This window comes from Nerophis ophidion, linkage group LG16 (genome assembly GCF_033978795.1).
Source record: "Nerophis ophidion isolate RoL-2023_Sa linkage group LG16, RoL_Noph_v1.0, whole genome shotgun sequence".
In the NCBI taxonomy this organism is placed as follows: domain Eukaryota; kingdom Metazoa; phylum Chordata; class Actinopteri; order Syngnathiformes; family Syngnathidae; genus Nerophis; species Nerophis ophidion.
The window spans coordinates 29,199,630-29,221,347 of NC_084626.1; the positions used below are offsets into that span (position 1 = coordinate 29,199,630).

The window sequence follows — 21,718 nt, forward strand, 5'->3', positions numbered from 1 at the left end:
TGTTTCCACATATTTCTGTACAATAACTCAAATATGTTAATACTAGCGAGTAGTAGAGAACATGAAGTGATTTTTGGTCCAGGACATAATTTGCTTCGTTCATTATTGAAATGTTTCTTGCGGCATGGCGTAGTGGGTAGAGCGGCCTTGCCAGAAACCTGAGGGTTGCAGGTTCGCTTCCCACCTATTGACATCCAAATCGCTGCCGTTGTGTCCTTGGGCAGGACACTTCACCCTTGCCCCCGGTGCCGCTCACACTGGTGAATGAATGATGAATGAATGATTGGTGGTGGTTGGAGGGGTCGTGGGCGCAAACTGGCAGCCACGCTTCAATCAATCAATCAATCAATGTTTATTTATATAGCCCCAAATCACAAATGTCTCAAAGGACTGCACAAATCATTACGACTACAACATCCTCGGAAGAACCCACAAAAGGGCAAGGAAAACTCACACCCAGTGGGCAGGGAGAATTCACATCCAGTGGGACGCCAGTGACAATGCTGACTATGAGAAACCTTGGAGAGGACCTCAGATGTGGGCAACCCCCCCCCCCCCTCTAGGGGACCGAAAGCAATGGATGTCGAGCGGGTCTAACATGATACTGTGAACGTTCAATCCGTCAGTCTACCCCAGGGCAGCTGTGGCTACAGATGTAGCTTACCACCACCAGGTGTGATAAATGATGGGTTTCCACTTCTCCGTGAGCGCTTTGAGTATCGAACAATAGAAAAGCGCGATATAAATCTAATCCATTATTATTATTATTATTATGTTCGATACATACATTTTTTTATATAAGATTTTCACTTACTGTACCTTGTAGGTTTAGAAAAATTAAAATTATATAATTTTAGTCAGGTAAGTATTTAAAATTACTAACAATGAACGCTTTAATTGCCAGCTAGAAACTTGCAGCACTAGTTTCCAGGTAGTAATGAGCGGCGCTAGTTTCCAGCTAGCGATTAGCTATGCCAGTTTTCAGCTAGCAATTAGCAGCGCTCGTTTTCAGCGTTAGACTAGTATATAGGACCAGTTCAATTTAAAACAATTTCATACAAGATATATAAGTAAGGGGTCCCCGCTTCCTCACTCCGTTAGTTTAGGGGGACTAGGCTTGGAAAACGTTAAAAAGCCCTGTGCTAATGCACGCGTTCTTACTAGAATCAGTATATCCTCAATGAGTCATATTTATGAAAAATAACAGGACTTAAAGGCAACCAATCACAAACCATTACATTATTCAGAGGCGCATGTAAAGCTATGGAAGAGGGTTTGGAGGAGGTTTGTACTATAATGCATGAGCATCCATCCATCTTTCTACCGCTTGTCCCTTTCAGGGTCGCTGGAGCCTATCTCAGACGCATTCGGCTGATAGGCGGCTCCCTGGACAAGTCCCCACCTCATCACAGGGCCAACACAGATAGAGCATGATATTGGCAAAGTGTTTCCAATCACAGCACTAGTCCGAGCTGAGATTAAAACCCAAAACCTCCTGGCTTTGAGGTAGATACGTTAATCAAAATATAAACAATGATAGTAATAATTCAATTTTCAGTTAAAACAATGCATGTATTTGTTTTAAAAGTGATTTTTGTTTTATAATGAACTGTTTTGGGCTCTGCTGGCCACAAACTTAAGTACTTTAGCTGCCCTTTCCCACAGTAAATGATTAAAATGTATGTTTCATGCTTCACTTTGAAAAACTCAAAACAACCCCTGAGCCTTTGAAAAGTTTACTTGCTCTAATCCAACAGCTTTAGGATGAAAAAGTACAGATTGGAAGCTCTGCAAATATTCTTGCAAAAACAGTTTTTTTTTGCTGCAAATATGATCCAAAACTTTCACCCACACAGCGAATATGGATTGGAGTAATACAACCAGCTGAGACATTAATGGTGAAAAAGCAGCAATACTGACCTGCCATGCAGCGGGTGCCCATGGAAGCTGGCGGACTGGGGCATCTGAGGCCTGGGGAGGTTGGCGGCTTCACCCTGGACATTCTGGGCCTGGGCCGCCAGAGGGTGGGGGTGTGACAGACGTGAAATCCCCGCTTCGTGGCTCTTAGAGGGATATCCGAGCGCGTTCCTCAGGTACCAGTCCCTCAGTCCCTCCAGAGCCAGGGCTTTGTGGAGACTTCGCGTCGAGTCCTCTGGGGTCGGAAGGGAGAACTGTGGGGGTCTTCGACTGAAGGCGGGGCCGGAGAGTTCAGTCTGGTAGGGAAGCAGGTTGGGAATGGAGGACGTCGTCGTGCCAGCGGCAGGAAGGTGTGACTCGTAGGCGGACAGCAGAATGGCTTCCTGGGGGTGTTGCTGCAAAGGAATAAAGGGCCCACAGGATTTGGTTCTGGTGACTTTGACCCTGCGCATATCTTGGGACCCTCGCCCCACCATGGGGCTGTAAGGAGGTGCAGCGCTTGGGAGGTGCACCTGGGAATGGGAGAAACCGTTAGCATGGGGAGCCACTCCTCCAGTAGAGGAGCAGTGAGAGGGCAAATCCTGCCAGATCCTGCCCGTGGACTGGAAGAGGTGATGCTGCACTTGCATCCTCTGCTGCTTCCCCCAGATATAGTCCATCAACAGCTCGTTGTAGCCCGCCCCAGACCCTCGGCCCCCCATGGACAGACGCATTTTGGCCTGTTCCACAGATCCCTCTGCGTGTTTCTCAGGGCTGCCCAGGTGAATGTGTCGTAGTTTTCCGTCTGTGAGTGTCTCTGAGCTTTTGTAGGGACCTCCCTTTGGGTGCATCCCGTTTCTGGGGGCCGGATCGTCAGGGAGACTGGACCGATCTAGCAGGGCCTCCGAGCTGTTACTGCGCCTGGCTCTGGAGTTGTACGGGCAGCCTCTGCGGTCGGAGGAGGAGGCCTCTTGGGCCAGCGGTATCATGTATGGCACGTCAAGACTGCCAGACCACTGCTTTAAGCCATTGCCGCCAGACACGTCCGACCTATGGAGATGAGGAGAATTAGCTAGTCATGTGGGCACAAGTGTCTGTAATTAATTAGGCTATATCCTGCTTTGGGCCCAAGATGTCCAGTACTACTTCTTTTCAGAACCCTTAGTAAATATTATCATTTCAAACAGGCAACTTTCTTAACAAAATGAAAATAGCAAAAGTAGTACCAATGTATAAGAAAGGATATGTACACCTGTTCACAAATGACAGACCTGTCTCCTTACGTCCAGTTTTCCAAAATTATTGAAAAAGTATTATTACCGAAAATCCTAGACTATAAGCTGCAAACCTTTTTTCTACACTTCGAACGATGTGGCTTATAAAACGGTTGTAGCTAATTTTTGGATTTTTCTTCACTAACCGCCATAATGCAAATATTTTTCCTAAAACACATGCAAAGACACTGAAATGTTGTTATAGTTGTGCTATAGAGCCATCTTTTTGACTAGTTTGCTCACAGCAGGTGCTGCTCGGTGAATGTCTGGTGTTTTCTTCTGTTTAGTCCATTCAACCGGAAATACAATCGCCTTTACCGTTTCGTATGAATTCTTCATTCATCACTTCAAACGTTTGTAAGTTTTACAATATAACTAAAACAATGTGTGGTGTCTGTAAGAGTGTTTTCATGCATATTTGTACGTGCTATCGTAATGTAATGAAGATAGCGTCGTTAGCAAGAGCTAATATGCCAGCATGTTTACGAATGTTTGTATTAGTATTATTAACTTACAATGAATGGCATTCTGTTTGTATAGTTTCAGCTTCACAAATTCGTCAGTAATTTCACCAAAACATCACCGTGGAGTTATTTAGTCGACCTTCCGCAGCTAGTGGGTCCATGACGATGACATCTGTTTTGTTTGATCAGCCGTTTTACTGCCAAGTCAGAATATTTATTTATTTATTTACACAAATATTTACAAAATATTTGTGGAAATAACTAATTTCACAATGTATATCTGTGGGTAGTATTTTGAATTTTAAATTTTGCGCTGTATAATCCAGAAACTACTGTATATAATTATTGCGGACAGCCAATACAGATCGTGTGAGGGGCGACATGGATAAACCCTTTTTTTCCTGGACATAGCATGCATGTCTAATGCATAGTCAAATGTTTAGTTTATGCTTAGTGCGTGTCAAATCTTGTTTCAATGTGTTAATATTGCACATTGGAGTATGGGAGAAAAAAAAAATTCAGTCTGCTGTGTAATGTACTGTTGCATGGTCTGATTGACAATAAAGTTTGCCTTGACTTGATGTTACATAGACATTCTTGTGAGGGTACTTTCAGTTTGAAAATGCTACCTTTGAACTTCTCTGGCTGTGGCTCGTCACAATTATAGCGGGTCTTGCTGTGTGTCAGTCAGAGTGTGCAGTGAGACAGTGTGAGCAGGGCATGATCCGGCCACCCATCAAATAATCATCCGCGCATCATTCCCACCCCTTCTGTCTCTCCAGGCAGCTGATGTGTGGCCGAAACCAGACAACTTGCGCGTCATTCAACCACTTCACATTCTCAGAAACAGCAACAGCGTTGCAACAAAGGGAAACATAATTATCTAGATTTAAAAAAAAATGACATTATTAACGCCGTTATACTCCAAAGCCATTATTACCAACATTGCTCTTTGGATATGTTGCACTTTCTGTCACACTGTGTAATCCTGTTTTCATGTTTGAAATAAACATATGTGGTAAACACTACTCCATATTCACCAGTGGCGGGCCGTGCGTTTCCCACCTAGGCCGTCAGTGATGTCCTGTGTCCAATTATTACTACTCAAAATACCATCATTTATGTCACCACGTGACCATTGCTGGAGAAATACTATACACAAACACATTTATCATACTTGCCAACCTTAAGACCTCCGATTTCGGGAGGAGGGGGGAGGTGCGTGGGTGTGGTGGGGGGGGGGGCGTGTTTAAGAGGGGAGGAGAATATTTAAAGCTAGAATTTACCAAGTCAAGTATTTCATATATATATATAAGAAATACTTGACTTTCAGTGAATTCTAGCTATATATATATATATATATATATATATATATATATATATATATATATATATATATATATATATATATATATATAAGAGAAATACTAGAATTTCAGTGTTCATTTATTTACACATATACACACACATAACACTCATCAACTCATTGTTGAGTTAAGGGTTGAATTATCCATCCTTGTTCTATTCTCTGTCACTATTTATCTAACCACGCTGAACACCCTCTCTGATGCTGCATTGCTGTGTGGCACGCACAAAAGGGCTTTCATCAAATGCACTAGAATCTGGAATCTTCCATCTCTCCCTAGCACGGCCCAAAACGTACAGTAGATGGCAGTATTGTCCTGTTTAAGAGTGTCACAACATTGCTCTTTACGGCAGACGAACTGCTTTACGGTAGACGAAAACGTGACTGCTGTTGTTGTGTGTTGTTACCGCGCTGGAAGGACGTTAATGAAACTGCCTAACAATAAACCCACATAAGAAACCAAGAACTCGCCCTCGATCATTCTACAGTTATAACTTCATTGGGCAGGCACACTGTTTATATTGTGGGAAAGCGGACGTGAAAACAGGCTGTCGACACGTCACTCAGGTCCGCATGGAGCTGGAGGGGGCGTGGCCTCCAGCTCCGCCTGAATTTAAGGAGAACATTTGTCCCAGGTGGTTTTCAGGATAGGCGCTGAATTTCGGGAGTCTCTCGGAAAATCCGGGAGGGTTGGCAAGTATGACATTTATGCACTACCGGGCATTGAATCACCAGCGACAGTGTTTTTTTTCTGGCGCATTTAAAAATCAATAAACCCGCATCAGCAATTAAAACATATCTTATGTGGTACTGTCAAAATTAAAATTGCAAAAGACATTTTAAACGTGAAAAAAATAGATGAATAAAATATCGGAACTCACAATTAGTAGAGCCCATTCGAGCTTCCGAGGTTTGCCGACATCATGTTACAAGATGTATTTTCTCTTTAAATATCCTTCTTGAAAATGGCCTTGCAAATATATGTGTTGTCTTGTCCAATCATAAAAGATGCAGACAAGGCGTGTTGGCTGAGTTCTTAAAGTTTACTCCACAGCGTGCTCATCAAAAACATCCCGCTGCCGGCATGGCTACGTTCACCCTAAATGGGACTACTGCGCGTTCTCTTCACTACTGTGGCATGCTGGGTAATGGAGTTCTTATGTTACCTAGCTCATAACATCACAATATATATCTGCTTTAGGCCAGCTAAAAGCCTTACTGACAACAAGTTGTGATCTAATTGGCTATCGCAACTGTCTGTCAAATGTCTGCCCGCATTGTTGAATCTGAAAGCCTTGGGTAGATTTGGTACAGCATGGCAACGGAAGCTAGCTGAATTCTGATTGGGTAAAAACTCTATAACCTAAAAACAACAGCGCTGGATGGAGCATATGACATGAAGAGAATATGAATACTTTTAGATATTAAGGGAAAGTAAATTCAAAATTACTTTTATCTTTAATTATGATCATGATTTCTGGTTATGTTACGCCAGCAGAGATGGATAGATAGATAGATAGATAGATAGATAGATAGATAGATAGATAGATAGATAGATAGATAGATAGATAGATAGATAGATAGATAGATAGATAGTTAGTACTTTATTGATTTCTTCAGGAGAGTTCTTTCAGGAAAATTAAAATTCCAGCAGCAGTGTACAGAGTTGAGATCAATTTTAAAAAAAAGTAAAAAGTAAATAATGGGGGTTTAAATGGAAACAAAGTAGAGAAATATTACGAAAGCCTTTCTTTATAGTAATATACAGAAAGGCCTTGCTGGTCCTGACGGCACACCCCTGATATTCACATTGTTGGCATCAACAGCACATCCTTAAAAGTACTTAAGCTCTTGCGGGTGGCTAAATCTTGGTCTACAAAAAGAACAAACCCATATCAAGCATTACCTGACATGAACACTAATAGGTGCAGTTCGGGCCAAGAGAGGCGTAGCTGGAACACTTCGGCCTTCAACGTTAGATGCACTTCTAGGTAAGGAGTGAGTTGGGCTGTAAAAGGTAAAAGCAACATGTGTTGGTATATAGCGTGTGTGAGTGAAATATATTTATAAACACATTAACACAAAGTAAAAGCACCTGACAGAGCTTGTGACAGAGTTGCGGCGTGTCCTCATTTCGTAGTAAATCTCAACAGGAGAGAGTTTCCTGCTGATCCTGTGGTCAGGACTACCCACAGTGAGCCGAGGATGGGACAGAGAACGCTGGTCCGCGGCCACACCGGGGGAAGATTCTTTAGAGAAAGAAATCAGATTAAACGCAGGTTCATTTGATTTTGAATGAAAATGTATTACGCTCATTTAACAGCGGGTGAAATGAACATTCCGCTCATACCATTGTCATGAGATGTGGAATCGGACATTGAGCTTGTGCTCTCCGACATGACACTGTCCTCTGGAAGGCAAAAAGATGAAACATTTTAGTGCACGCTCTTGCTCTGTTTCCCTTCTACTGAGTTAAAGTTAAAGTTAAAGTACCAATGATTGTCACACACACACCAGGTGTGGTGAAATTTGTCCTCTGCATTTGACCCATCCCCTTAATCACCCCCTGCGAGGTGAGGGGAGCAGTGGGCAGCAACGATGCCGCGCTCGGGAATCATTTTTGGTGATTTAACCCCCGATTCCAACCCTTGATGCTGAGTGCCAAGCAGGGGGGCAATGGGTCTCATTTTTATAGTCTTTGGTATTGGTATGACTCGGCCAGGGTTTGAACTCACAACCTACCGATTTCAGGGCGGACACTCTAACCACTAGGCCACTGAGTAGAGCTCACACTGAGCGCAACCCTTTTGTGTTGAGCTGTTTAAAAATATGGGCTTGCATCACGCAGGCAAATTGTCCAATCTCATATTGAAAATGTACACTTATTAAAGATGAAAAAAACTTCTATCACCCATAATTCATGGCCAAATGGAGGAAAACAATGTCAACAAACTGCCCATTCCTCTTATGTCTTTGGTGGTGTCATAATCTGCATGATAGTTTTTGGGGTTTTTCCTGTGTTTCATGTTCCTTACAGGCTAGCGCTCATATCTTTGTTTCATTTACAGTAGGCCATGTCCACACAAATACAGACACTTAAAAAACGCATACTAATCTCTGCGTTTAGGCCTCTAGTCCCCAAGCAAACGTATTCTTTTGTACTTAAAAACGCAGACTTTTGCAAACGCTGGCCAAAGTGTAGAGTTACAAAACTCTGCGCTTTGGAGAGTTTTGGGGGGGGGGAATGAGACTAGAACTCCTCATTTCCAAAGCTCAACAACAATGCCTTCCTGCCGTAAAACACACTACAAGAGGAATTATTGTATGTTTGACCATCAACATGCTGCTATTTTCACTCATCATGAATAGAAAAGACTAATTAAAATGGCCCGTCGGCTGTTTTGGATATGATTGCTGTCGAAACTCCACCTGATGGAACAACTTTAACAAGCAAGACTTTTTGCTTTGTGTCATAAGAGGTTTTTAATCCTTATTTAACGACAGATCGTAAAGTTAACTTACGTGTGGTGCTTCCAGTTGTGTAGCTGGAGCTGGGCGCGACCGAACGACAAAAAAAAATCTACGCATCCTTCCTCCTTGTTAATTTTAAAGACAATGTACACTTCATTGCACATGTATCTTTACATTGATCATTAAATGCATTATAACTATTAGAGTTTTGCGGCGGAACACGCACGTCTATGCCCGTCAGGTACTTAAACATGCAAAAGGGTTTCCTTGGCTCGTTAGTGCGTGCTGATTTTAGAAATAATGTGCACTTCATTGTGCATGTAATCTATCCCCATGTTGCTGATTAAATTTAGAGAAGAAAATGTGTCTGGGGGCCAGTATATCTATTTTTAGGAACACTAATACAAAATCTCACAATAATGTCTGATTGAATGCTAAAAACGTTATGACAGACCACCTTACAAAATGGAATGGAATTTAATTTTTTTTTTTACTATATGAGACACCCAGAATGTACATGAAAAGAAAGAATGTGGGATTTACGATATTAACTATGGACGATAAATCACTGAATATTGACAAAATATGAATGTCACATCCCCTTCTCATTCGATATATTTTACAATCAAGGGAAACGCAACAAAAATACAACAAACACAGCGAAATATGAACGCGAAGGGTTAAAAAAAACCCACCTAAAATCAGATACATCACTAAGCTTTAGAGCTTTGTTGTAAAAATCTCCTTCCACTTCTGTCCCTGACACCCGCATTTGAAGCATGCCGCTCTGGAAAACACTCTGTGGAAACATCTGAGCTGCTGTGACGTAGATTACCATAGTAACTAGAATATAATGCAAAAGCGCGGATTCCAACCATTTAAATACTTTGTATAGTTCAATACTTACGATCATTTGAAAACATCACGGCACATCATAAAGGAAGCTACAGTTTCCATCTTAAAGATCTAAAAAAAATGATTTGGAAATGTCTGGCGGGTCAGATTGAAAAGCTTAACAGGTCGCATGCGGCCTCCAGGCCTTAATTTGCCCAGGTCTGCTCTATTATATCAAAATAAGTATTACAATAACAGAGGTGTAATACCACCAAGTCAGCTGTGGCTGCTTTTCCAGGCTTCCGATTGAACAAAACGTGCATGACAGCAGGTGTATGTGTTTTAAAACTACTCGTATGTGGATGGCAACTGATTCAACCACAAATATGTGTTTTTGAAACTCTCCGTGTTCGTGTGGACATGGCCTTACTGTTTTGGTTATGTCTTAAAATGATTGTCAATACCCGACCGGTACTGGAAGACCAGATCGATACACGCATGCGCGGGGCCTACGTCACTTCCGTCAACTTGTTTTACGGCAATTATGTTTGTTTCCGCCGTAACAGTTACTATGGTTTTCTTATTTTGTCATCTTTATTCCGATACCAAAGCCATATAAAATATTACACACACAAAAGAACAAAAGTCTAAAAATAGAGTATATCATTTTGAAAAATGTAAATTTTTTTTTTAAATTTAAAAAAAGAAATGATGCGATGGGAGTCAGTGGCGCCCCCATGTGTCATTCATTGCAATGACAGAAGAGGGAATGTGGTTGAAATTGTAGCGATAATACTCCCATCCATCCATCCATTTTCTACCGCTTATTCCCTTTTGGGGTCGCTGGCGCCTATCTCAGCTACAATCGGGCGGAAGGCGGGGTACACCCTGGACAAGTCGCCACCTCATCACAGGGCCAACACAGATAGACAGACAACATTCACACACTAGGATAATACTCCCTGATTTTTTAAAATCCACCCCTTCTTCAGTTTATATTCACATTCTGTTTTACTCCTAGGCAAGCTATTATTTCGTACAAAACATTAACAAAGCATTCAAATAAGACAGAATGTGACAGCGCAGAATCTCCGTCGTAAAATATTGCAAGTCCAGGAAGTGACGTAAACTTGGTGCATGCGTGGACTGATCGGGTCTTCCGGTACCGGTCGGGTGGTGACAGTGACCACTGTCTCTAATTGCTGTTTACCAAACCTGCTCTCAGGGAACAGATCTGCCTTTAATCACTAATCAGGGGGGGAGCGCGGTTTGTTAGTCTATTGTGACTAATTACTAGGGGTGTAACGGTACACAAAAATTTCGGTTCGGTACGTACCTCAGTTTAGAGGTCACGGTTCGGTTCATTTTCGGTACAGTAAGAAATCAACAAAATATACATTTTTTTGTTATTTATTTACCAAATTTGTAAACAATGGCTTTATCCTTTTAACATTGGGAACACTATAATAATTCTGCCCACGTTAATCCACATTAAACTGCCTCAAGTTGTTGCTTATATTAAATAAAATGAAAAAACCTTTCTTCTACATATAAAAAGTTTAACATTAAACAGTTTCCATTGAAACTGTTTAATGTCAACTCATCATGCTTAATTTATTACAGCATTTGGGAAGCCTGTAGTTGACTTTTATTATGTAAATGTTGTATTTTTATCAACATGTGATAGCAGGGACCCTGCTATTCAAAACTAGGCTGCTACATTACTAATGATTCATGTAACTATAGCTGAAAAATAGTACAATTGCAATAGGAGAGACTATTCATCCCTAAACACAATGGAGTTCAATGAAATAACGGACAGACAGGGCTTTGCTGCCCCTAAAACACACACAAGCACGCACGCACACGCACGCACGTACACACGCACGCACGCACACAGAAAAATGAGCTAACGTTACGCTAAAAGCTAATTAGCCTTCATCTCAAGCCTATACTGTGAGCGAGCTGAGCTGCAGTTTAAGTTTCTATTAGGTCAACAGGCTCAAATTGATGTTTGTAATAGTCGTGACTGGGAAGTGTTTAGTAAAATTTGGGTAGAGTCCGCTCCTCCCCTGCTAGACGAATATCTGCTCGACGTAAAGCATTGACTTCATCGCTCTGAAGTCCGAATACGCACTGCTGATTGGCTGTTACATTGCTCTGAATACGCACTGCTGATTGGCTTTGTATGTAACCAATCAGATGGTTGTGTGGGCGGGACGATGAGGCATAGACAGAGGCAGAAAGCAGAGCAGCTTGTGAAGACTTCTGCTTCCGAACTTGTTCGGTACGCTCTCGTGCCGAACCGAAACCCCCGTACCGAAACGGTCGACACAAATACACGTACCGTTACACCCCTACTAATTACCATCACCGATCATCTCATCTTAATGGTGTACCTATTGATTTTTGCCTACCTAGTTCTAATTAAAAGACCTTCTTATCTGCACTTTGCCTATAGCCTCTGCATTCTGGGGTCCCACCAACAGCAATCATGCGCTACCATGAGAGAAAGTGACTAATAAATGTCTAAGCAATAGTTGTTTTTTTTGTTTGGATTATATCAACAACTGCTTATGTCGACATGAGTAAATCAGTCAACCAAACGTCGCTTTATGGACTTCATTGTATTTCCCCTTTAACGCTTTACGGAAACTACTCCTCAACCGGCTGTCATTTTATGCGCATGGCATCAAACATGTACCTAATTACTAACTTAAGTAAAGGTGTGCATTACCTGTGTGACAGCCCCGATGAACTGTCCTCTTGCTATTTGGGATGTTTCGGTCTGACTCAGTGTGTCTGTACAGAGTGCCGCTAAAGATTGTTTTCACCTGCCTTCTTTGTGCAGCTTCATCCTGCATCCAAGCCACAAGCACTTGTGTTAGACCACAGTGCACAAAAAAATATTCAAGGTGTTGACTTACTTCTGCCTTGCAGTTGGGCGGTAGGCCAGCTTTGCGCTGCACTGCTGGGGGTTTCTCCCCCGTCTCCAGAGGGAACGCTCGTGGCAACTTCCCAGTCAGCTCCTGTGGAGGAAATCAATTAACTGAAATCCCTCTCCTCGCCGGCCTATCAGGGCAAAAGTATTTCATAAAAAGGACACCACTTAACAGATTACTTTAAGTTGCTATAAAACCATCCTTTAAATGGCTGGCCGCTCTGAAACAGTTATGGCAGGAATAATGTCGCCGCCATAAAATACCTCTATAGCAGTAGGCGAGGAGGAAGTGCAGTAACTTTTAAATTAGCTTTATTGGCAACTTGAAGGGGGCTAAGAATAGTTTGTTCACAGAGTGAGTCACTGTATGTGTGAATGAATGTCTCTGACAGATGTGCCTCTATAATAGGAGGACAGCGAATAGCCATAGATTTCATTTGAAAAAAAAAAGGATAGGCTCCAGCACACCTCGTGACCCTGAGAGGGACAAGCAGTAGAGAATGGATGGATGGATGGATGGATGGATGGATGGATGGAAAAAAGCTTACATCAAGGTTTAATATCTTTAAAAAAGTCTTATTACCAGCTTTAAACATTGATTTAGTCTATTACTTACACCACTCCAGTATATGATTAACTATTACTAGGGGGGTAACGGTATTGTAGATATGGTATTTCGGTTTCAAAGTCTTCACAATATTGCAGTGACGCGTGACGGTATCAAACAAAAACTTAGTGTGTAGTTATTTTGTGATGCGAAAATACACAACATCTCCCAGAATCCTCTGCGCAAAAAGGGAAGTGTGTCCGTAAGGTGAGAGGAATTGTTTTTTTGGTACATTTCCTTAAAATGTCACCTTAAATCGATCAATAATTGTTTGAGTTATCCATCCATCCATTTTCTACCGCTTATTCCCTTTTGGGGTTGCGGGGGGCGCTGGCGCCTATCTCAGCTACAATCGGGCGGAAAGCGGGGTACACCCTGGACAAATAAAACAGACAAACAAACCCTGGCGAAAACATAACCTCTTCGGCGGAGGTAAGAAAGTATGCATTCTGCAAAGCAAAGCGCGCCATTTTTGTTGCCAAGGGAGACACAGACCCAGTCGGTCACGTCCAATCGCACAGAGGTATTCACAAAAAAAAAAACTGTACACTGCGTGAAATATGAAAAAACTGACAAACTACTTGATAAATCCTCAATCCATCATTCATTTCCTGGGTAAAGTGAACATTATTGTTTACCCTGGATGTTTACATTATCACTTTAAACACACAAATGTAAGATTTTTTTACAAATATTTTCTTAAAACATTGGATGCTCCTGCACAATTCTTTGCAATTAAAAATACATGTTTGTAGTAATAAATATCATTAGAACATTTTGGCATTATGTGTGCGTTCAATTGCAGTGTGATATCCTAAACATTTTTGCCAATATATTTTACACACCATAACATTTTGAAATCTTTTTTTCGAACATATTCCACAATAATTATGTACTGTGGCCTTAATATGGTGATAACATCGTACCGTGAGATTTTAATACCGTTACAGCCCTAATTATTACCATACCAGCAAGCTTTTCTAATAGGTCTTCTTCTATACACAGGCGTTAACCTTCGTGAAAACCTAGGGCCCAAAAGGCATTAGATGTGTTCCTTATGTAATGTATATTGTTCATTTCAAAGGTTACCGGTCTGAAAGTTAGCTTTTCTCATTTCATCTTGTTTGTTTGTTTTTTTAATTGCATTGTGTCTTTGATTGCAACATTGTTAAAATAAGATGTACAACTGAAGTATACACACTGTCTCTTAAAACGTCTTTTGGCCCTACTCATTCCCATTTTAACAGATCGTAATCCTGGTATATTCCTACGCTTTTTCCATAAAAAAAAACAAAAAAAATCAAATTACTGCCGATTGAAAAACAATACTTTTTTTTGGAGTAATTGTACCCCTTATTTTCTAGACGGCACCACAAAACCATGACGCATAATTCTCTGAGCTTTGATGAGCGTAAATGAGGTAAACTGCCATTAAACCGCTGATATGCAATGAAAATGATCTTGGGCAGTTGTATAAACAAAACTTGTGAGAACTCATACTCAACTAAATCCTGCTCGCTGTCGCTCTCATCTAGCTCATTAGGCATTGCAAAAAGATCTACTAAAATCAATGGTGTTTAAAATGATTGGTCATCCAAGACTGTAATCACCCACCCTTAAATATTCGACTCTAAAATTGCATATTTTGCATTTTCCTATTATGTAAAAAGAAAAAAAAAAGTTTTGACAAAAGGACCATAACACAAATAAAACAAACAAAAAATACATCAATAGATAGATTTAAAGTTGTTAAAAAAATTCAAGCATTGAAAATAAAAAATGAAAAAATATTAATAGTGGAATTATGGCACTTTTAATAAACTGGTTCCTTTTGATCCTAGCAGTAAGTGACTACAATTCCATGCTCTAAATTAGTTAGATTTTTCAAATAGTTATTTTTTTTAATTTTCACACCTAAGTGTGACATCTGTGTCCATTCACTCTCTCTATTGCGACTATTGGTCATATGCCATGGGCCTATCTTACACTGGGAGGCATTTATTTCCTTTTAGCCTGGAAAAATGTTTTGCTTTTCTGGCTTAACTATGATGTCAAACCCAAGTGAACACCCCAGTTCTTGTTCTACCTGATAATAATAGTAATATTGGCACACATTAAAAATGTTAGGTCTCCAATGGCTATGCTGATGTTAAATCAGAGACGGCGTCAAGAAATCATCAGAGATTGCACTAATGTCAAAAACGCCTCCCGGATTCGTGAATGCGGGTTCAAACCGAAGACTGATGGTAGAGGGTTGTTTTTAAGGACTTTTCAGACGAGGAAACTTTTAAATGTCTCAAAGTTAATTCAACAAACTGTGGTTTGATGGAAGGAGGTTTAAGTTAGAAACAAAAGAGCAGTAGTTCCCAGATACTGCTTCAGATGAGGGTTGCTATTGTTCTGTACAAGCTTGCTAATGGTGTTGAATACAGAGTTATTGCTAATCAGTTTAGAGTGCACAAATGCAGCGTGAAGAGGTTTGTGTACACTTTATTATTTATCTTGTAATACACAGTACCTGCTTTATTGTCTTTCATCTCATTCGTATTTATTTGTTCTGGAGTCCGAAATGAAGTCAGCATTCTCCATTTCCTTAGCTACCTATTTAAATACAGCTCTTTTTTTCCTTTCGATGCACTTCAAAATTATCACCATCCATCCATTATTTTAATTTCTGAAGCAAATATGCAGTCTTCTGTGTTTTGGGGGGAATTTTGCCTCTATTCTGCCTATAAAGCCCTTAAACATATCCAAACATCTCCATTAAGGTTTTTTATACATGATGTAAGTACATTACTGTATGGAATGAAGTAACAGGCACATTCATAATAACATTTAATATTTATTCATTCTGATCATTTCAAGCATACGCAGCTCAATAATTGAAAAAAAACGCCTCATGACTTTTTTTCTTATAAATGACATCACTGATTACTACTCACTGCAGACTTTATGAGAGCCAACAAACATAATAAAACATCACTTACTGTACAAGGTCTGCTGCCATTAGGATGCCGACTGCTAGGAAGTTCATATACTCCCATTGAGATGAAGAATGACTCGTAACCCTCGTGAAGAAAAGGGAGGTGGAAACAAGCGTCTTTTCCTGTCCTTCTCGCCATTCCCGAGTGTAATTTGGCTGTCAAAGTGTACCAGCTTTTCAGAATATGTCTTTGTCCTTCTACTATCCAGTTGAGAGGGGTTATTTATGATCTCCAATAAAGTTTGACGAGCAAGGAAACGAGGAAACCGCTGATCAGTCGACCGTGTCAACATTGTCACACAAGCCAGTGATCACGGCGTCACTATGAATAGTTTGTCTGTGTTATCGCTTTTAATAACAATATCAATAATACTTGGTGAATATTCATGTCACAAAATTTAAACGGAGTATTGTTGGCGGTTTTTGGATGTTTTTTGGGGGGTTTTATGGGCGGAACAGGGGACCTCCCATTGACTTTTATTTATGTTTATTTACGAGTTAGAACGTAATAAAAAAATAATACATCCCTCCCCTTGTCTTTCATAATGATTTTGAACAATAGGTAAAATTCCCCCCAAAAATGCAGTTCCCCTTTAAGCTCGCACAACGGTTAATACAGTATATTATTAATTATTTACGGCTAGTGGTGTTGTAGTTGTAAAGCATAGTGTGCTTCAAAGCGAGTACTCACTGCTTCCTGCAAACAGACGAGTTTGAGCTCTTCCACGCGTGTGTTAAGCAGAGCCTCCAGGGCCTGCTTCCTCTCTTGCAGAGCTGTCGCCCGCTCAGCCTGCAGCTTGCTGTCCTGGCACCCTTGGACATCTACACAACACATTAAACACAAGAAATCTTGACAAATACATTACTTATTAAAAATAGGAGGTATTGTGTTGGGGACAGAGGGGGTTAATTTTTACACTTTCACAGTAGTTGTCTCTAAAGTGTGTATTTGTGGCGTCTGCACTTGGTCACACAGACTCACAATGCTCTGATAAGATAGTCAGACAGCTGTGGTGTCAGTATGTGAACAAAAGGCTTTCACACATGCAGCTGTTGTTCCAGTTGGCAGTTCCCTTGAGAGAAACACTCATGTTTTCATTCGGTTTGACTGCGAGTGAAAACACACGGGGGAAATTCCTCCAGGCCATTCCGGGCTAGTCCGGGCATGAAAGAGTGGGCCTTTACACCGTGTCTGTGAGGTAGTCAAGTGTCTACTCACCTGGAGCTCCTACCAAACCCATGGATGTGATCAGATGGCCTTTGACCTCCATGAGATGTAATTCTTAGGACAACACGATTCACGCTCCCTGCCACGTTCTCAGCCTGATGAACAGAAAATGTGTTTACCTTCAAAATGAGCTGAAAACCCACATGCAGATTGTTGTTTTTTTTTTGCATACAGACCTTGTTGTATCAGCCATGTGTTAGCGTGAGGCGTTTAGTCAGCAGATCAGCAGTGGATGACTGTGTGTCTCCTCATCCAGACGTGGCCTCAGGACACCGAAGGAGCTGACTACCCAATCCTTCAAAAGACAATGAATAGGGTGTATTGCTAAATATTAAGGTAATAAAATATGCATATATTAGGAACTAGTGGTGCACAATAGACCTGACTAATTATGACATCACGTCAATACATTTGATAACATTTAAAAGCAGGGATGGGTACCGAATTTGTTACTTTTATAAGCCGTGACCAAATTCCATCGGCACAAGCAGGATACTGATTTATGTAATATCAAAGTATACCATATTTTGATCCATCTGCTGCACGGGACGTCATGTGCAATTGCAGACTCAAACACTTGGCAGGGAAATAAGCACTCGAGCAAAACTCATAGCAGACACAGCCAAACTGCCTCCAGATAATGTTATGCCAACAAAGCAAGTATGCCTGATATAACGCTCGGACCACAGTACTTTCCTCCAGAAGGTCTTATCTTTGTCCATGTGATGTCAGATGAAACAAACATTTAGCTGTTTGGCCACAATAGCCAGCAATATGTTTGGAGAAGACAAGGTGAGGCCTTTAATCCCAGGAACACCACACCTACCGTCAAGCAAGGTGGTGGTAGTATCATGCTCTGGGCCTGTTTTGCTGCCAGTGGAACTGGTGCTTTACAGTGAGTAAACGGGACAATGAAAAAGGAGGATTACCTCCTAATTCTTCAGGACAACCTAAAATCATCAGCCTGGAGATTGGGTCTTGGGCGCAGTTGGGTGTTCCAACAGGACAATGACCCCAAACACACGTCAGAAGTGGTAAAGGAATGGCTAAATCAGGCTAGAATTAAGGTTTTGGAATGGCCTTCCCAAAGTCCTCCCTTAATCAATCAATCAATCAATCAATGTTTACTTATATAGCCCTTAAAGGCGTGGACAATGCTGATGAAACAAGTCCATGTCAGAAAACCAACACATTTAGCTGAACTGCACCAATTTTGTCAAGAGAAATGAATTCACCATGAATTGATTAACGTGAACCCTGACTTAAACAAGTTGAAAATGTTATTCAGGTGTTACCACTTAGTGGTCAATTGTACGGAATATGTACTGTACTGTGCAATCTACTAATAAAAGTTTCAATCAATCAATCAAAAGGAGTGGTCAAAAATTCTTTGTGGATGGCTACCAAAAGTGCATTATTGCAGTCAAACTTGCCAAGGGACATGTAACCAAATATTAACATTGCTGTATGTATAATTTTGACCCAGCAGATTTGGTCACATTTCCAGTAGACCCATAATAAATTAATAAAATAACCAAAATTCATGAATGTTTTTAGTCACAAACAATTAGGGGCCCCAATCACTCTATCACACACAAAAAAAAGAGTTGTAGAAATTATTTGGAAATTTAAGACAGCCATGACATTATGTTCTTTAGGGGACGGCGTGGTGCGGTTGGGAGAGTGGCCGTGCCAGCAATCTGAGGGTTCCTGGTTCAATCCCCACCTTCTACCAACCTCGTCACATCTGTTGTGTCCTTGAGCAAGACACTTCACCCTTGCTCCTGATGGTTCGTGGATAGGGCCTTGCATGGCAGCTCCCGCCATCAGTGTGTGAGTGTGTGTGTGAATGGGTAAATGTGGAAATAGTGTCAAAGCGCTTTGAGTACCTTGAAGGTAGAAAAGCGCTATACAAGTAAAACCCATTTACCATTCTTTACAAGTGTATGTAAACTTTTGACCACGACTGTACATACTACTGATTAGCATTAGCGATTGTACATAGTTATTTTAACACTTCCAAATATGGTAATGAAAACTACAACAAAGATTGGTACCGTCTGAGTCCCGGTACCAATTCCCAGGTACCGGTTATAGGTACAAATCCATTAAGTTAAAGTTAAATAAATGAAAAAAAAGCTACTATAACCGGTTTAAAAAACAAAAAAAACCGCACCAATGAGGCAAGTTTGTCCTGTACTGTAGGTGGGTAACAGCAAGGGAATCAAGCGCTCCTTTTCTCCTACATGCCATGCCGTAAGCCTGTCATAAACTTTCCCCGAGCTCATTGTAAACAAACATGGCATCAATAGTGGGAGACTTCTTCACTGTTTCAAATGAAGACTTCTTGCGTGCTATTTGCGCCAAATGTTCTGCATACATTCGAATATGAGTAAAACAACATCGTGCTTCAACACATCAAACCGTTATCAGCCACCTGAAATGCTAGCATGCTAGTGTTTTAAAAGCCGGCGGCAGAAGAAGCTGGTCTAAAGTCACCAACAAAGAAAAGCCAGGCGGCTTGTGTCTATCGCCATGGCGTTTGTAAAGTGCAGAACGTTTGCCAGAGACGACCCAAGAGCAAAAGCAATCTGGGAATTTATCATGAAACAAAAGATGGGACTGGATGACCGCTGAAGATACTGGCTCTTGTCAGGACAAATCTTTAGGTACAGTTTGTTTGAGTCTTTCTTAACGCCAAGTGTGCACAAACTTCAGTTTTTCTAAATAAAAAATAACACATATAAAAGAGTTTTCAGTTATTGGTATTGGTCTTGAGAAACAGGAAGTTATTGGTATTGGCTTGAAAAAATAGCTTGCTTTTAGCTACACCACGGCAAACTGCAAAAACTGCAATTTATTGTAAATGTAATAACACTTATGCAGTCCTGGGCAATTATTTTGACTCAGGGGGCGAAATTAAGAGGAAAAAAAATGTGTCTGGGGGCCGGTATATCTATCTATATATACACACATATATATATATATATATATATACATACATACGTACATACATATATGTATAAACTGTGAAAATCTGCAGTACAGTATGTGTGCTTGGGTCCTATTTTCAGGAACACAAATACAAAACCTCACAATAATGTCTAATTGAAAGCTAAAAACATTATGACAGACCGCCTTAAAAAGCGGGATGGAATCTTTAATTTTTCTACTGAATGAGACACCCAGAATGTACATGAAAATAAAGAAAGTGGGATTTACAATATTAACTATGAATGATAAAACACTGAATATTGACAACGTAAGAACGTCACACCCCCTTTCGATCGTCATATTTTACAATCAAGCAAAATGAAACAAAAATGCAACAAACACACTGAAAAATGAACGCAATGGGTAAAAAAAAAACCCCACCTACAATCTGATATATTACTAAGATTTAGAACTTTGTTGGAAAAATGTCCTTCCATGTCTGTCCCTGACATACACATTTCAGGCTGGTCGCTCTGGAAACACTCTGTGGAAACGCTCCCCACCCACACTGCTTGGTGCCTCGTCTGAGCTGCTGTGACTTAGATTACCATAGTAACTAGTAAATCATGCAAAAGCGCAGATTCCAACCATTGAAATACTTTATATAGTTCAAGTGTCACGGTCATTTGAAAACAACACTGCACATCATAATGGCAGCCATCTTAAAGATCCCAAAAAATTATTTGGGAATGTCTGGCGGACCACATTGAAAGGCTTAAAGGGGAACATTATCACCAGACCTATGCAAGCGTCAATATATACCTTGATGTTGCAGAAAAAAGACCTTGTATTTTTTTAACCGATTTCCGAACTCTAAATGGGTGAATTTTGGCAAATTAAACGCCTTTCTGTTTATAGGTCTTTTAGCGATGACGTCAGAACGTGACGTCACCGAGGTAACACACCCGCCATTTTCATTTTCACATTACAAACACCGGGTCTCAGCTCTGTTATTTTCCGTTTTTTCGACTATTTTTTGGAACCTTGGAGACATCATGCCTCGACGGTGTGTTGTCGGAGGGTGTAACAACACTAACAGGGAGGGATTCAAGTTGCACCACTGGCAAGAAATCTGCCGCCAGACCCCCATTGAATGTACCAGAGTGTCTTCACATTTGACCGGCGATGCTAAGACAGACATGACACAGAGATGTCTGGATAACCTGCAGATGCATTTGCAACGATTAAGTCAACGAAATCACAAAGGTGAGTTTTGTTGATGTTGTTGACTTATGTGCTAATCAGACATATTTGGTCACGGCATGACTGCCAGCTAATCAATGCTAACATGCTATGCTAATCGATGCTAACATGCTATTTACACTAGCTGTATGTACATTTGAAACTAGATACCCACATTTAATGCGAAACAAACACTTACCAATCGACGGATTTAAGTTGCTCCAGTGTCACAAGATGCGAAAGTCCTGATTGTTTGGTCTGCACATTTTACCGGCGATGCTAATAAGGCAGCCATGCTATGGGCCACTTCATTAGGTACACCCATGCTATGGCCGAATAGCGTCAATAGCTATTCGCTCAATAGCTTCAATTTCTTCTTCAATTTCGTTTTCGCTATCTGCCTCCATACTCCGACCATCTGTTTCAATACATGTGCAATCTGTTGAATCGCTTAAGCCACTGATATCCGAGTCTGAAT

The 21,718-nt window shown here is 40.9% G+C and overlaps 1 protein-coding gene across 2 annotated transcripts in view; it reads right to left on the reverse strand.

Annotated features, from left to right (window-relative positions):
- ccdc120b (coiled-coil domain containing 120b) overlaps positions 1 to 21,718 on the reverse strand; it is a 78,672-nt gene that overhangs the window by 17,438 nt on the left and 39,516 nt on the right. The window contains exons 2-10 of one of the 2 annotated variants that reach the window (XM_061874831.1): positions 17,241 to 17,359; positions 17,056 to 17,159; positions 16,528 to 16,658; positions 12,233 to 12,334; positions 12,043 to 12,163; positions 7,351 to 7,410; positions 7,096 to 7,249; positions 6,907 to 7,008; positions 1,921 to 2,946 (exon numbers count right to left, since the gene is read on the reverse strand). In XM_061874831.1, the coding sequence (XP_061730815.1) occupies positions 1,921 to 2,946; positions 6,907 to 7,008; positions 7,096 to 7,249; positions 7,351 to 7,410; positions 12,043 to 12,163; positions 12,233 to 12,334; positions 16,528 to 16,658; positions 17,056 to 17,107 (1,748 nt within the window). In that variant the 5' untranslated portion in view covers positions 17,108 to 17,159; positions 17,241 to 17,359. Of the gene's footprint in view, positions 1 to 1,920; positions 2,947 to 6,906; positions 7,009 to 7,095; positions 7,250 to 7,350; positions 7,411 to 12,042; positions 12,335 to 16,527; positions 16,659 to 17,055; positions 17,160 to 17,240; positions 17,360 to 21,718 lie in introns of both variants that reach the window. The other variant, XM_061874830.1, reaches the window with a different exon arrangement.